The 16,618-nt window shown below is 36.9% G+C and overlaps 5 protein-coding genes and 1 long non-coding RNA gene across 6 annotated transcripts in view; 2 read left to right on the forward strand and 4 right to left on the reverse strand.

Moving 5' to 3' along the window:
- Nucleotides 1–1,609, forward strand: part of LOC111441110 (probable strigolactone esterase DAD2) — a 2,328-nt gene extending 719 nt beyond the window's left edge. The window contains exon 2 of the mRNA XM_023078035.1: nt 1,082–1,609. Coding sequence (XP_022933803.1) covers nt 1,082–1,511 — 430 coding nt within the window. The 3' untranslated portion in view covers nt 1,512–1,609. The remainder of the gene's footprint in view (nt 1–1,081) is intronic.
- Nucleotides 1,610–1,745: 136 nt separating this feature from the next.
- On the reverse strand, nt 1,746–5,448 carry LOC111441109 (nudix hydrolase 20, chloroplastic-like). The gene is made up of 9 exons (XM_023078034.1): nt 5,117–5,448; nt 4,912–4,976; nt 4,560–4,740; nt 4,299–4,379; nt 3,707–3,832; nt 2,953–3,032; nt 2,661–2,776; nt 2,334–2,454; nt 1,746–1,984 (listed from the first exon to the last, which is right to left on the reverse strand). The coding sequence occupies exons 1-9, from the start codon at nt 5,411–5,413 to the stop codon at nt 1,915–1,917; spliced, it is 1,137 nt and encodes a 378-aa protein (XP_022933802.1). The 5' UTR covers nt 5,414–5,448; the 3' UTR covers nt 1,746–1,914.
- Nucleotides 5,449–5,861: 413 nt separating this feature from the next.
- On the reverse strand, nt 5,862–8,515 carry LOC111433130 (aldehyde dehydrogenase family 2 member C4-like). Its single transcript, XM_023070079.1, has 8 exons — nt 8,241–8,515; nt 7,993–8,135; nt 7,266–7,649; nt 7,081–7,170; nt 6,835–7,008; nt 6,486–6,761; nt 6,339–6,400; nt 5,862–6,254 (listed from the first exon to the last, which is right to left on the reverse strand). The coding sequence occupies exons 1-8, from the start codon at nt 8,341–8,343 to the stop codon at nt 5,981–5,983; spliced, it is 1,506 nt and encodes a 501-aa protein (XP_022925847.1). The 5' UTR covers nt 8,344–8,515; the 3' UTR covers nt 5,862–5,980.
- A 3,996-nt stretch (nt 8,516–12,511) lies between these two features.
- LOC111437732 lies at nt 12,512–14,588 on the reverse strand. Its single transcript, XM_023075795.1, has 3 exons — nt 13,832–14,588; nt 12,771–12,842; nt 12,512–12,682 (listed from the first exon to the last, which is right to left on the reverse strand). The coding sequence occupies exons 1-3, from the start codon at nt 14,396–14,398 to the stop codon at nt 12,680–12,682; spliced, it is 642 nt and encodes a 213-aa protein (XP_022931563.1). The 5' UTR covers nt 14,399–14,588; the 3' UTR covers nt 12,512–12,679.
- On the forward strand, nt 13,309–13,731 carry LOC111437740. Its single transcript, XR_002709480.1, has 2 exons — nt 13,309–13,394; nt 13,510–13,731. It is a non-coding gene; the product is annotated as an uncharacterized LOC111437740 (long non-coding RNA).
- A 573-nt stretch (nt 14,589–15,161) lies between the features above and the next one.
- On the reverse strand, nt 15,162–16,553 carry LOC111437716. The gene has a single exon (XM_023075790.1). The coding sequence runs from the start codon at nt 16,328–16,330 to the stop codon at nt 15,428–15,430; it is 903 nt and encodes a 300-aa protein (XP_022931558.1). The 5' UTR covers nt 16,331–16,553; the 3' UTR covers nt 15,162–15,427.
- Nucleotides 16,554–16,618: the final 65 nt, after the last annotated feature.

Consider the following 16,618-nt stretch of genomic DNA (forward strand, 5'->3'; position numbering starts at 1 on the left):
TTTTTTTTTTTTTTTTTTTTTTTTTTTGAAACACAATTGGATAAAAAACTTGGGAGGTTTGTCCTGAGCCTCACAACATTTTGAAGCGAGTCCAAAGCAGTTCCGCCAGAGGATATGGTGTCCATATACGATAAAGACGTCCAATTTTTATTGTTCACTCAAATTTTGAATCTTAAACACGGATCTTAATTCAAATTAGATCTTAAAGTGGAGGAGTTTGTGATGTAATCAAATGTTTTTGAAGCTTATCCCAACATTTATTTATCTATAACTCCCAAACTTCAGCTCTTGCTTTAATCATTTTGTTTTGTTCTAAAAAAAAAAAGTCAATTTTTAAAGTTTAAGTTTTTAACCTTTTCATTTGTATTTAAAACATCAGATTATCTTTCAATTTTATTTTAATACATCTTTTAACGAATCTAAAATTTTCAAACTAACTTATTTAATACATAAACATTAACCTTCAATATAAAATTTTAATCTTGTATCTAATAGCTTCATAATTTTAATTTTTTAAAAAAGTGTTAAATGATCTCATTTGGAGAACAACAAAACATTTTTAAAAGGGTGTGGAAACCTATTCTAACTGACAAACTTTGAGGGAAAAGTTTAAAAAAAAGTCTTAAAAATATCTACTCAAAATTTTAGAAAATTTTATTATTTTATTAGATAATTTTTAAAATTGGGGAGCAATTAAATTTTACTAAAAGAAAAAAAAGAAGGGTTTTGTTTATTGATTCTTGTAGTACAACTTTGGTAATTTAATTTAAACCCCACTAAACGAGAGTTGATATTATAGGAGCTATGGAAAATATATTCTTATTTAACTCATTGTGGAGTGGGTTTTGGTGTGGGCATAAATATTTGTCATCGCATCTCTACTTAAACTAATCATCTATATTCAAAGGGAGGTGAAGATTTGGATTCATCATTTATGTATATATTATTATATGTCAATTGCCCATGATCTTATCTATTTCATTCTCTTTCTTCCGTAAGGAGAGATCTTATAAAATCTGCCATAATTTCAAAATAAAAGAATTTGATCCCTAATAACAAGTTGACCATTCTGTGTTGTTAGGTACATAAACACTGAAGGCTATGAAGGTGGTTTCGAGAAATCAGACATCGACCAAATCATTGCAAGTATTGAATCCAACTACCAAAATTGGGCCACGCACTTCCCTTCTCTGGTTGTGGACGAAGCCGATCCTGTCTCAGTGAGCAGGTTTCAGAAATGCTTGCATGAAATGAGGCCTGAGGTTGCATTACCCTTAGCCAAGACTGTGTTCGGCGTTGACGAGAGAGACATTCTTGAAATGGTCGACATTCCCTGCACCATCGTACAGACTAAAACCGACATTGTCGTCCCTGCCTCAGTGGCTGTCTTCATGCAGAACAAAATTAAGGGATGTTGCACAGTCCAAGTTATAAACACTGATGGCCATTTCCCTCACTTGACTGCACACCTTGAGTTGCTTCAAGTTCTTGGTACAGTCTTGGGCTTTTGATAATTCAGTGTGAACTGTAGTTAATTAGTATGTTTATAGTCTCCTTTGTTTCTGCAGCATATATATATATGAAAAGAGTCTCCTTCGTCACTACATCATTCTTTTCGTCTCTGAAAACTAGCAGGAACACGAAAAGACTCCGTCTTTTCTTTTTTTCTTTACAGCCACAAGAAAAATGCAACCAATTCTCAAACACCTATCCAATCCAATCATTATGATACTCAAAACCTTTCCTGATATTAACTTCCATTTTCAATAAAGATAACTTTAGTCAATCGATATGTAAGTTAATAATATCTATAAAGTGAGCAAATTCTGGTCCAACAATAAGTAATATTAAACCATCTGAGTTTGATGTTTGATAAGATTGACCCGAGTTCTCGCATTGGAGGAATGAATTTATTTAGAAGCAGGTTCCACTCTTCAAACTTTGTAGTAGCTCCAAGTACCCCGAACTTTCGGGTTTAATGTACCTGCAAGTTTTCAAAAGAAAAATACGTTAGTTACAAACAACTCTGTACCCTTAAGGGTACCTTGAGAAGTAATGGTCAATGGGATTGGCTACACAGATGGGTAAAAGATTTGATACGAAAATGATCAGGAGTAAGGACCCAGAGAAAGAAAAGGACTACCAATCCTTCTGCTTTAACAATATTTGGTAGTCTAAATTTACAGTGACTTTTTAATTTCGTCTCCTTGACAATTTGGTTGAATCCGCAAACTTTACCATCAAGATCAACACTTGGTGTTGTAACTTAAGCAGATAATGGTCGAGTAACAAATTTATAGCCATAGAGAAAATAGTATTATATTATATAATACCCATGTCGAAATAGGAAGTCAATGATGACGAGAGCACAATTATGCTTGAATAACTGTGTCCTCCGAATCACGTTTGCAACATTTGTCACGGGCAACAACCTGAATCCTTCAACCTCCCCATCTGCCGAAAGTTTAGTCAGCAAAATTTAGTGGATGGAATATCTAACTAGACAAAAATTTGGATGAAAAATATATTGGTGCACTCAAGCACCGGGGACGTGGCAAAAAAGAGAGTTATTTGGAGCCAGTCTGGATTCAGTGCAACGGAAGATCCCTCGTCTAAGTTTTGAATGATTAAGTAAATGAAAATTTATCACGTTAACTAACCTTGATTCTTCGGTATAAAACTTTCAGGAAGCTTTAAATCGTAACAAAATAGAACATCTCTCTTGTAACTATAATCTTTGATGTCTGAATAGGAAACAGCACCAACAGGTATGGCTCTGAAACAAAAGCATTATAAAGCCAGTTCGACTAGTTAAACTTATGGCATATAACCTCGACCTCTGACATGTTGTTGAACTAAAGACAAAAAAATAAAAAAATAAATAAAAAAAACCACTGGCATGTAATACAAGATTGGTGTGAATTTCTAATTAAGTTCATGTTAGGAACTTACTTATTTGATATTGATCTTGGTATGCCTGCTTCCTCTTCACATTCCTTCATCAGATTCTCCCCGCAAGAAACGCCCTCAGGCTGTCACTATTATAAAGTCAGGGGCAAGCTATAAAGGTACAATAAGCATGATACTCAGCAATCAAGCGCACATTTCTAACTTCTCATCTCCCTTGGTTCTTTTTCCTCTCATCATTATTAAGCCTTGCATTTGCGTTCCTCAAATCTACTGATTAAAACATGTTTGTGCAGACTCTCTATTGCTCTTAGGAAATTATCAAACTTCGCATCTTGGTCTCAACCAAAAATATAATGCCCTGTTATTTAGATAAGGATTTATTGCCAAGTCAATGATTGTATCAGTATCAGAACCTATCTAATTTTGTTGTTAACTATACAACCTTTTCATCCAAACTGAAAGCCAAACACAAATAAAAATAAATTATTATTGGCTACGTTGACTAAGCTTAACAAAGCAGGTAAATCCACATTGACTAAGAAATGTCATACGAGAAAAATATCTTCATATAACAACAAGCCTCTAGCAGAAGAAACAAAATATAATAAGAAAACTAACCATTCAGAAACAAAAGGGAAGTCTTTTCCTCAATCAATGGGAAAAGATTGCAAAGCTCTGTTTGAAAGATGCAAGGAGTTTGCCAATCAACTTTTTCTCACATTTTAACGAGACAGAAGCATGTTTGTCATGACATATAACAAAACTAAACGATAGTTAGTTATTATTGATTACAAACCAGCCCTCCAGCTACTAATTCATCCAGCATTCCGGGAAAAGTTTGCTTCATTTGACTTCTTTTTGCTATCCACAAAAATTTCTTTCCATCCTTTTCAACATAACCATTCATCTGAACTCCATAAACCTGTACTACGAATAGACCAAGAGAAGTCCGGTAGAAATGTAGAAGTTAGAGTAACTAAAGTAGTAGAATAACCATCCCCAGCAATGTACACAGATATTGATTAGTGTTGTCAATATTACTTGAGATACTGTATTTATATTCAGTATGACGATCAAATATTAAAGGGTTTCAAATTTTAGACCTAACAACCAAACCTGTATAAACAGAGTCCATAAAACATATTGCTTATAATTTTTAATGTCCTGAAAGAAAAGGTTGGATCAGAATATGGCTTTTGAGAATTTGTTTAAGATTTTTTTTCTTTAATTGAATGGGAAACAAATCATTTCATCGATAAAATGAAATTACAAAAAGAAAAATCCTATCCAATGGGCTATAAGGGAAGATGAACAGTTACAAAAGGGGGAATCAATTAAAACAAGAAAATAGAAGTTTCCACAGTGCTGTAGAAGGGAAACATTCCCACCTTTATTCCAAAATAAGTAGCTGCTGCACGTTCAAGTGAGAAAAAAACCGGTGCACCAAAGGACGAAGTTACAGGGTACATCTGTCGGAGTTCATGGTTGTACACAGTTAGCCACAAGTAGCATCATCTTGTTCTAAGCTCTATCTAAAAAGAACCAGCTTATTTTGACATTAAACTGCGGAAAGCGATTGTATTTTACAAACAGTGACAAACATTGAAAAATACATAACAAGTGATTTAAATTGGAATCACAAGCAGTACCTCGTTCCGTATACCTGGAATAATTTCTTCACCCAAGCATTTGACTACATTTCCAACTGCATGTGTCCTATCTTCTGGTGTCTTCAACGATTCATGCAAGCTTAAGCAAGCGCCAACTCGAACAGAATCATCCCGGGGGAAGGTAAATACATTCGCATACTTCTTCAGGTGATAAGCAAAGCTGCATAAATTACATTAAAACAAACTGATGGAACCTATCCGTTTTGTATAGCAACAGCATACAAGCAAAATTTTATGAAATTAGTACGAATGAATAGTATAAACTACATGGACGGATCATATCTTTGATGTAGGTACTGTATCCTGAAAGATATAACAGTAGGAACCTCACCCGTGGTGCACATGACCAACAATTTGGTCATCGATTACAAATGGAAGAAATTCGGATTGCATATCCTGTTAGAAGATCTAGTCAATTCCAAACAGACATGGAACCACATTTCATGAGTCTATAACTGATCCTGCAAAGAACTTGAAATGTAAAACGAATTAACGCGCACAACGGCTGCTGAAACTCATATGGCTTTGAGACCTACTGATCCGCGATTGCAGAGCTTGACCTTCTCGAAATAGCCGGTAAGATCTGAGGGATCATCCTGAAAGCTTTCTGGCAGAGAAATGTGGACAGCGTCTTCCCAAGTAAAATTGCTGCTGGCAACCGATACAGAACGACAGGCGAAGGTCTTCGAGCGGTGTAATGTTGATGCCGTTGGATACCTCGCCCGGGAAAACATGGAGGCGTTGGAAATAGAAGAGATAGGCGAAGAGTTACGAAATCGGTGAGAAGCAAGAGATTTGCAGGCCATGGGTTGAATTCGAGGACAAGTCGCCATAACTACCAGAGAAGATAACAAATGATGAACAGAGATGGAATAATAAGATTTAAAAAAAATAAATAAAAAAAATAAAAATAAAAATAAGGTTTAAATTTGTCCTAAAAGAATAAAAATAAGAATATTCACATCTAAGATATTTACATTTGAATATTATGATTAGTTAAACAACCATTAAAGTTGCATTTACTAATTTAAACAATTTTCACGATTTTATTTATATTTTAAAAAAAATCTAGACAGTAAATATATCTACTTATACTTGAATGTAAATTATTATTTATTTTTTGGTTGAGTGAAATAATAATTATCTAACTTAAAACTTCCTAAAAATCAAAATAATATTTTAAGTATGATATATTGCCTTTTAGTGTTCTAAAATAAATATTTGAAACTTATCTTAAATCTTAACCATAGTAGATTGTTACGGAAGTAAAAGAAAAATATATATAAATACACAAACTTATTTGAATGCATTAGTTAAAACATATTAGGACGTGTCACATTCAACAATGTGTGAATTATTTGAGAGTAGAAAGGCAACAAAGAAAAACTATAAAGGGGAGATCAAAGCCAAGGAGTGTTGACCAAAGGAGTGACGATGGCTTTGGTTTGAAGATACTTATGAACCGCGTGCATTCCAGCGTCCCTACCGAACCCACTCATCTTGTACCCTCCAAATGGACAGCTCGAGTCGAAAGCAAAGTAACAGTTCACCCAGATGGTTCCGGCTCTGATCGACCTCGAAACCGTGTTCATTATGTCTACACTGTTCGTCACTATTCCAGCTGCTAGCCCGAACTTTGTGTTGTTCGCGATCTTTATTCCCTCCTCGATCGTTCTGCCAAACCCCAAAAACAACAAAACAGAACAAATTAAACCCCACTACTTGTGTTTTATGGGCCTGACAGGGTTTTGATTTTACTTGAATTTAATGACGCAGAGGAATGGCCCGAAGATTTCGTCCTGTGCGATCAGCGAGTGTTCCTGGGGATTTAATTAAAGGGTTAGATATTGAAAACAGAGGTGTGAATGAAAATTAAGCAGAGAGCAAGGGAGGAGCGACGACGACCTTGACGTCTGTGAAGATTGTTGGCTCTACGTAATACCCCACCTCGCCTATACGCCTGCCGCCTGTCGCCAATGTGGCTCCTTCCCTCTTACCGTGCTCGATATATTCCAGAATTTTCTTCAATTGCTTTTCATCCACCTGGGGTCCATACTGAACTTTAGGATCAAAAGGGTCTCCCACAACCCAAGATTTCGCCTTTTCAATAATCTTTTTCACAAATTCATCATAAATCCCTTCTTGAACCAAAACTCGGGAGCTGGCCGCGCAAGTTTCTCCCTGCATCAAACCAAATTAAATTTCTTATATGTAAAAAGCTCTGGGTCGTGTTGAAACGGATAACGACATTAACCTTGTTATAGAAAATGCCAAGAACAGCAATATCAACGGCTTTATTCACATCCGCATCATCGAAGATTAGGAGCGGCGATTTGCCTCCTAATTCCAACGATACTTGCTTCAGATTGCTCTCGCTTGCCGCCTGCATTATCGATCTTCCCACCTTCGTTGATCCTGTGAAACTCACCTGAAAACCACGCCACAATAAGTTTATTTAAATACTTACATAAAAGCTTAAATTATATTACATTTTAGCTACCTTGTCAATGTCCATGTGGTACGCAATTGCTGACCCTGCAGTGTATCCGTATCCTGTCACAACGTTCAGTACTCCATCAGGAATACCAGCCTACCAAAACGCGCCACGTAAGAAACCAAAAAAGGAAATACTTAATATACAAATATTTGAATTGATTTAATTATTCTGAGAAGATTGGGAAAGACCAATTTAGCGAGATGGGCGTAGAAGAGGGCGGAGAGCGGCGTTTGCTCGGCAGGTTTGACGAGCATGGTGCAGCCGGCAGCCAAGGCGGGGCTCACTTTCAAGAAGAACATGGTGGTCGGAAAGTTCCAGGGTATGATGTGGCCCACCACTCCCATGGGCTCCATTAAAGTGTAGCCGTGAAACGGCCTTGCCATTTTGAGTACCTCCCCGTGGATTTTATCCGCGGCACCGGCGTAGTACCGTAGCATATTAGCAGCCGACGGTACGTCGACGATCTTCCCCATCTGAAACAATTTTCCGCCGTCCAGGGAATCCAATGCTGCGATTTCCTCCACGTGTTCATCTATTAAGTCCCCCAGTTTCATCATTATTCGTCCCCTGTCCTGCACGGAATCACAGAAAAAATCCAAAACATTTACATTTCTTTTCCCCTTTCTTCTGTTTTTTGAATTATTGTAATAGTGGTCTTCTTTTTATAAATAAAGAGCACATGCATATCTGCATATCATAAAGAACACTTTCCCTCTTGACTGGTACAAGCCGTCTCTGTCATAAGCTTGGGTTTTAATGGCGATAACGTTTATTATTATTATTATTATTATTACTTCATCTTAAAAATTGGAAGCTAAACGACTCAAATATAGATACAAAGTATATAAATCGAAGCTATAATCTGAGCTGCATCTCAAAAAAAAACCCAAACTGGCTGTAAATAGAAATACTTACGGCACCAGACATGCGGGGCCAAGGGCCGTGATCGAAGGCTTCACGGGCTGCTTTCACGGCCAGATCCACATCTTCTTTCTCACCGGCGGCAACCGTCGTGATAACCTTACCAGTTCTTGGATCGAACGTCTCGAAAGTTTTTCCTGTTGATTTTTAAAGAAAATCATGAGTTGAGAGGCATCGGAGTTCTCCGTCTGAGTGGATTTCTTCTCCGGTGAAGGAAAAGAAAGAGAGAGAGGGAGAGATACCTGAAACAGAGTCAACAAATTGTCCATTGATGAAGAGCTTGGTGAACTTGATTTTGGGTATGTTGAGATGGGAGTCGGATTTTCCATTGGATTGATTTTCCATTTCCCTGTATAATCTGATTGTGTGTGTGTGTGTGTTTTTGTGAGCGGGAAAAGATGAGAATTCTCGATGAATTTTATGCGTTTCTTAGGGGGAAAACCGAAGACCGTTTATATCAGCAAAATCTGTTTCGCTACCAAGAATGAACAACATTTCTAGCCTCCTCCCGCTGGCCCACCGTCACAAACTTAATTTCAACCCGTCTAATATTATTTACAAGGGAGGAATGCTATCTCTATTCATATAGTTTTTCGAAAAATTCAAAGTAAAGCCACGAATACTTATGCTCAAAGTTGGACAACATCATATTATTATGGAGAATCGTGATTTCTAACCCAACTTTGACTCTTTTTTTTTCACAATTATTTACCTCATTTAAATATTCTTTTCCATAAATTATAAGATTAATTGTGTTCATTTCATATTTTTTTATTCGTAATGAGCCGAATAAAAAATTTCAATTTTAAATTATAAAAAATCAATTAGTTTATTGATTTAATATAAGATAATGTTTTAATTGCATCTAATTTTGTTTAATATAAATTATTTCATAAAAGTTTAAGAAAGAATAAATTATAAATAAAAAATAGTTTTATGGGAGTATCGATGTGAACAAATATACAAATATGGAAACATCAATTTCAAATAAACGGTTAGAAAATGTAACAAATTTAAAGGCAAGTTGAATCCAAAAGCTGGAATGTATCAGTTTTAGCACGAACAAATAAAATTATTATTAATAAATCAAAAAAAAATTTATAATTTTTAAGAGTAAATTAGAATTATTATTTCTTTCTGTCGGCCCTATTAGGTAGCGACACGTGTAGGTTTTCCAGTATTTAATACGTACAGCAGCCGGTCTTGTCTTGAATGTGTGTGTATTGTACATTTTGGAAGTATTAAAAATAAATGTGGTTTTTTTTCTTGTGCTAAAAAATCAGAAAATAAATATTAAGCCAATACCATAAATTATTCACTTTTTTCTCATTAAATTCATGCCACACCACAATTATGTTTAAAATCATAATTAGTATTTTTATTGTATTTATACAACCATTTTATCTTAACCTAATGTTTGCAATTAAATATTTTACGATATGTTATATTCCTTGTGCGTTGTAATTTCTTCAATTTGATCTCTTACTATAATAATGTTTTTTTTTTATTTCAATACAACATTATTAATGAATGACATGTTTCAAATCTTATTAATTACACGTTAACTTCAACCTACTTGAATGCCAAAATTTACTTGAGTCGGGCTTACATAAATGATTCAATAAATTGAGTTTCAAATTCAAACTAAAATTAATGTGTAGGTGGATTGTACCTTTCATTGAGTCAAAATTAATGCCAATTTTTTTTTTTTTTTGTACTTTTAATTAGTACATAATTGATTTTTTTTCTTCTAAAAGTTTCTATTTGTCAAGGTTGATATTTCTTATTTTAATTTTTATTGAATAATACTATAATTTATAAGGATCATAAAAATAGTAGTCAACTTGTATGGTTTATAGATAATAGATTATTAATACAATAAAAGAAGTTTTAAGTCAAGAAGTAAACTCAACATATTGTTAATTTTTATTGCCATAACTTAGGTAACTTGTAATAATATTAATAACAATAATGACTTCGTATAAATTTAATTATTGTAATTATTATCTAGAAAAAAAATGAGATTCAGTTTGTATAATTAAAAAAAGTCAACGATTGGAAAATTGCAACTCAACATTTAACATATTAAAAGAAACCCATATTTTAAAACTATTAAAATATAAAAATGTAAACTTCCACTGTGTATTTTATTTACAAAATTTTTTAATTTATTAAAAAAAAACAAATTAGATTTTGAGTTAAAAAAATAGAGCAAATAAAAGGCAGAATAAGACATTGTGGGGTAAGGGTTGATTTGGTACTATACATGGATGGAAAATGTGAGACCATAAAAGTTTCAAATCCGCTAATTTAGAGAATGATCATAGTTTATAATAAAAAAAATCTCTATTGGTACGAGGATTTTTTAGAAGCCCAAAGCAAAGTCACGAGAGCTTATGTTCAAAGTAGACAATGTCATACCATACCATTGTGGAGAGTCGTGTTCATCTAACCGAAAGAAACCTAATCTCATACAAAAACAAAAAGTGTAATGGTGACGACAACTTGCGAAGAAGTTGGGGGGTGGGGGTGAAATTATTGAAGCTGGTTGTCAAGAAAGAAGGCGGAAGCAGCATCGGCGAGGGCAAAGCGGGCGGAGAAGGAGCGGCAAAGAATATCGGGCTCTTCGGTAGCGTTGCCTTGGTCGAAATTCTGTGAATAAGAGAAAGGATCATAAGGAATGAAGTTCCCTGAGGAATACGTCGTGGTTTTGTTCCTCTTTTCTCTTCTCAGTTTCCTCCATAACAGCTTCCACAGATTGGGTTGGTACCCGCTTCTCCATCGCCCCAATCTGATGGTTTGTTTGCTGCTGTTCTTTCCCATCATCAAAGCTGCCAGATGATTGAGTTTGGTATATGAACGGACTTATAAGTTAAAATGAAAACCGGATTTTGTGGATCCATTTCCATATGCTGCAATGCATCCACATGTGAATGGGAGGGTGGGGATTTCTTGAATTATTATCAACCATCTTCCATGTGACACCCAAATTTTCAATTATTCTTATATCCAATGGGTCAAACTTTAATGATGGCTTAATTAATTAATTAATTACCAACATCATCTAATCTTACTTCTTATTTGACATGTTTAAGAAATGAAAATGAGGAATGGAGGTTTGTTTCATTCAAATGAAGACGAGAAATCCTGAATAAAGTGATGTTAATAAAGTGGAGTGTTTGTTTGTGGATGAATTCAAGATTCCGACAACACATTTGTTTCATGCAAAACAACAAACCACGAAAGAAAGAAGAGCAACTTAGGTTAAAGAATGTGAGTAGGAAACCACTCAGCAATGACCGGGAATACCCCACTCTACAATTCCACGCCCAACTTGTGTTATGCACTAAATTTTAGATACTAGAATAGAGCTTTGGGTTTGCCATGGAACCCATGAAGTGGCAAGCTTTGGTACTCCCACACTCAATTATGTTATACTTTCTCTCTTTATTCTCCAATGATTCCTTTTGCATTGCATGAAAGAAAGGAAAGAAAAAGTTGAGGAAAAAAAAAACCTTTTCTTTTCGTATAGGAAGAAGAATTAGATTCTTTTGTTATTGATCGTGAACTTTGGCCCATCATTCAAGCAAAGGACGATGAATAATATAGCACTCCTAAGTCATTGTTAGGAACCACGACTCTACAAAATAGTACGATATTATCTATTTTGAGTATAAAGATGTTTGTTTTAACTCTGGTATAAAAACTCCAATTCCACATATTCTTTTCTCCATCATAAACCAAATACCAAAACCAAGATTGAAAGGGACAGAAGAAAAGAAGAAAAAATGTGTTACCCACATGATTTACGGCCTTGGCTGGTAAGCCGGAGGGAGCTTTTGGGTGTGCAAAGCAATTGGGTCCTCTTGCAGGCAGCGTCGGCGGCTGGGAGTAGCAGCAGTGGCGGTGGGTCGGCGAACAGGCGTTGCTTGTGCTCGCCGACAGGGCATCCGGGGTCGTTTCGTTGCAGGCTGCATCGGAGTGAGTACGTTTGGGTGGGGCGGATGAAGACAACTCGTGTGGAACAATGATGTCTTGGAAAGTGAATGTTTTTCTATGAATACAATTGTGGTTCTGGTCTCTGTCGGCCAAATGAATCGCCCGAATGTTTGTGTATGTCCATAAGGACGAAATCCGTCCATTTTGAAGTCGTAAGCTCTCCATATGAATGGCCGCAGAAGCATATGCTCAAAACAAGTATGAATTCTCTTCTTTTCATAATTTTATTTCTAATTTTCTTTTTAATATAATTGATCTTCGTTTACTTATTTAATTTGAATAACTCAACAATAATTTCTTTCAATATATAATCAATTCATTTTTTTTACAAATAAATTCTTATAAAATTAATGAAATTACTGAGTAGTTAAATAAAAAATTTAATCGATGCATATTTTTTTAATTGTTATTAATCATTTACAAAATGGGTTCAAAAAAATATTAATCTTTAGTGATGTTTTGAATCAAATTCGATGGTTTTAAGGTTACCACGATTAATTTTATAAAGTACATAGAAATAGAATTTATTTTCATAAAATCATGATGATGACACATGAAAGCTTAAACTAAACAGCACTAATCCACAAAGAATTAAACATTTTCTTTTTGTGGATCCTAAGTTGATAGGAGTGATAATTACAGACAAATTCAGCAGAGGATTTGGGGAGTTCTATCCTTCCCTTCACTGCAAATATAAGAAACAAAAAATCCAAGGGGTTGTGATTTTGCAGAAATATGAACAGAAAAGTAGGCAAAATGATGAGTTTTTATACCTCAGGGTAGCAATCTTGATGCTCAATCGTTTGCCTTTTTGTATTCACAAATACATCACATGATACCCTTGCCTGATAAGTAATAAAGAAGAACACCATTGAAACAACAAACAGAGCACTCATACACAAGTATTTAGGCTGAATAGTCAGAGGGGGGAAAGAGGCTCTAATAACCTAAGGCCACCGCTAACAAATATTGTCCATTTTGATCCATTACCTATCGACGTCAGTCTCACAATTTTAAAACGTGTTTAGAAGGGAGAGGATTTCATACCCTTATAAACAATGTTGCATATTACCCAAAGAAAACAATATGTGCTAGTGATGAGCTCGAGCGGCTACAAATGAAATCAAAATCAGGGACCGGGCGCAAGGGAGTGGATTGTGAGATCCCACGTTCATTAGAGAAAGAAACGAATCATTCATATAACGGTATGGAAACCTCTCCCTACTAGAGGTGTTTTAAAGCCTTGAGAGGGAACTCAAAACAGAGAGCCCAAAGAAGACAATAGTAGCGGTGTGCTTAGGCGGTTGTAACACGGTAGGGGGGTGGGAATGAGGAAGCAGACATTATAATCATATTCATTGCGAGAGTGGAACAGCATTGTTCAAATCCAGAAGAAGGTGTATATCTTCTTCAACCATTTCCCCACAATCAACGGCAAGTATCAAAGTTGATAGAGCATTGTTTTGAAAATCACGCCTATTTTTCTACTCTAAATTTCACCTTTCTTTGCAGGATCAAGAAATGGGTTCTAAACATTCAATGGGTCACCCACAAAGTTAGTCTTTTCCAACTATCTGAACTTCTACACTAAGAGAGGTGTAATAGTGTTGCCAAAACTGTATACATCATTTAAATCTTGTATACATCATTTAAATCTTGAAGGGTGGAGATTGAAAATGATTGCAATCAAATAAACAAAAGCTATAATGTATGATGCTGATGATGATTTCGATCGTTGATTATACTTTGCGTAAGAGTTAAGAACGAATCAACGGTGCATAATCCGAGTAAATATTTGATGTAATGTTAGAAACAGAATGAAAATCAAGATTACCTTAATGGGGAATTTGATAAAGAAAAACCCCATGAATCCTTCGACTTCCGTCTTTGAATCGAATGGAATGATACCTTTCCCCAAATCCTGAAGCAAGTAAAAGGCATCGTGAATGACCTCAACTCCATTCAAATCCACAGTGGCATTCACATAAGAAAACCCTCGAGCGGAAACTCGACCGCCGTCGGAGCTGACAAATCCAAGTAGTCTTCCCCGGTAACCAACGGAAACGCCAAGGTAATTGTAATCGAGAGAGAAGAAGTTCTTATTGCGAACCCTAATAGAAGCAGAGATGGAAAGGTCAAGGACGAGAACCGGCAACAAACGGACTTTGGCGTGGTTGAGTCTCAATCGGACGAGTTGGAGCGAGGGATCCGAGGGGAAGAGTAGAAAAGATAGAGCGGCGAGGAGGAGGAAGGCGGCGGAGTATTGGGCACAGAGGCGGAGAAGGCGTCGATGTGGGTATGGAGGGGGCCGGTAAAGGGACAATAGGACGAGGTTTTGGTGTCCGTGTCCGGCATTTTGGGGGAGGAGAGAGACAGAATCGTCCCTGGAGCTGGAAGTCATTTTTTGATTGAGAGAATTAAAAAAGGGAAGACATTTGTATGAAGCTCTGCAAACAGGCCTCTGTTAAGGGTAGTAGGTAGGTTCAGCCTGTCAATATTTTACACCTCACAACACAGCGTATACGCAAAGTTTCAAATCCTACAGTACCATCAAAACCCACCGCATAATATGACGCCCAACAGCTTCAAACAGAAACAAAAACAAACCAGAATTGGCCTTTGTATGAACATGAGTGAGCCTGGTGGTGGGGGAGCAGAGGCATTGGCCTCTGTACGAACATGAGTGAGCCACCCCGGGCTGATGTTGATTTTGCCGTGGGCTGCCATTTTTGCAAAGCAACTGGGAAACCAGAAACAAGGGTTCAATTTTGTTGGGTAATCAGTTGGGTGAGTGCAGAAATTGAAGCTAGCCGTCGTTTTCGAAATGGCCGAAATGGACTGTTTGCAGTGCAGCTGCGGCGTCTGGATGAACAGTTCCTTTTTCCTTTCTCTTACATTTTCTGCAATCGAGGTCCCTCAAAAACACCCATTTAGTTTGTTTTTGGATTCTTTTATTCATCACTCTTCCCAAATCACATGGGTTCCAGCAAAAAAATCACGACTTACAAGAAACACAAGGGAAAAACCTCAAGTGAAAAATCAGTATCGGAATTTTGTCTCTTTTTCTTTGACTGATTCAACGAGATTATAAATGAAATGGGATTGCTTTTGATTTATTTAGAACATCTTAGATGATATGAAGATATAATAACTTTGCTTCTTTGTCGGCCAGAAATTCAGCAACTTTCCATTAACAACACAAACAAGTGGAAAACAATAAATTTTGCAAAATCTAGATAACTTCGTGGACTGGTACAGAGGCGTGCAATGTTCAGACCAGTGCTTTGAGAAACTCGCTACTTTCTTCTTCTTCTTCTTCACTACCACATTCAAAACATACCCACCACCACCATAGAAAGTTAAGTTTCACAACAAAGCTGTAAAGAAAACTCTGGCATCACACTAACTCTAAACGTGCCATTGAATTACATTACCATGAAGGTGAAGTACAGGGAGAACCAGAGGAGGAAGATGATAGACCATTGTTAGTGTTAGAATCGCTTCCAGAATTCCTCAGAGACGTGGCGTCTCTCAATGTAACCGAACAAGCCTCGGCTGGGAGCTTCTTCATTGGCGTTAAAGGTGGTGTATTTGGGAGGGAACGAAGAGTACTTGGAGGAGAAGCTACAATCTCGTCTTCTTCAGAAGAACCACATGTTTCCAATCTTGAAGGAGAGGAATTTGGTGTTTCGAATGGGGTGTCTCCTCTGCTTGGCCTGATTGCATCATTGTCATAAATCGGATTTGAAATGTACATAAAATGGTCACTGCCAATGGAAGAACTGTCATTACAGGCAATGGCAGGGCTTAATTTACTCTGAGCACAAACTTTAGAAACAGATAGGTCAGGCGAGGCTGAGATGAAGGGTGACGGCGGGCGGGATGGAGTTGAAATGAGGCCGATTCGGTGAGGGCTAAGGGACGATTCATGGGCATCAATGTCGATAACTCGATGAAGTTGAGTGCTTCGGCTCTTTGCTTCAACAACATCTACATTGTTGTCTTTGATACAGGGGACAGAGGGGAAAAGAAAGTTTCTTGGAGCACTAAGAACCCCATGAGCATACAAGCTGCTAAGTGAAATAGCTGGTCGGTTGTTGTCCCTGGGAGCAGCTGAAGGCAGAGACTGGGAAATGTTGGTGGCGGCTACAACAGGATGAGCGGAGGAGGTGGTGGAAGTGGTGGTGGGCGGTGCAACACGAAGCCTACGGCGTCGGAGTAACAGAGAGCAGTAGAGCTCGGCAAGCAACACAAGAATAAGGCCCAACACAAAGGCAAGGCTCACCACCATTATCAGTGTAGCTCCCAATATCACCTTGGAACTTCCCTGCATGTTTCTCTATCAAACTCTCTCACTCTCTGAATCTCTAGAAGTAGTTAAAATCTGAAGGGATGGCGGTAAATATGAGGGTGCACTCAAGGAAGGGGAAAGGGTATTTTATTTTTGGCGGGAACTATAGAGAGAGAGAGGGAGAGGGAATCTTACGGTGTGGGGGGAGGACTGACGAATGGGAAGGCTTTTGTGTTCTGTATCCGAGATGGAGATCCACACTTTCAGACATTCGAGGTAAAAAAAAGGTCTTTTAACCAATACAGTTTTCTACCATGAAAAACCTCTGCA

This window comes from Cucurbita moschata, unplaced genomic scaffold, assembly GCF_002738365.1.
Source record: "Cucurbita moschata cultivar Rifu unplaced genomic scaffold, Cmos_1.0 Cmo_Scf00003, whole genome shotgun sequence".
In the NCBI taxonomy this organism is placed as follows: Eukaryota; Viridiplantae; Streptophyta; class Magnoliopsida; order Cucurbitales; family Cucurbitaceae; genus Cucurbita; species Cucurbita moschata.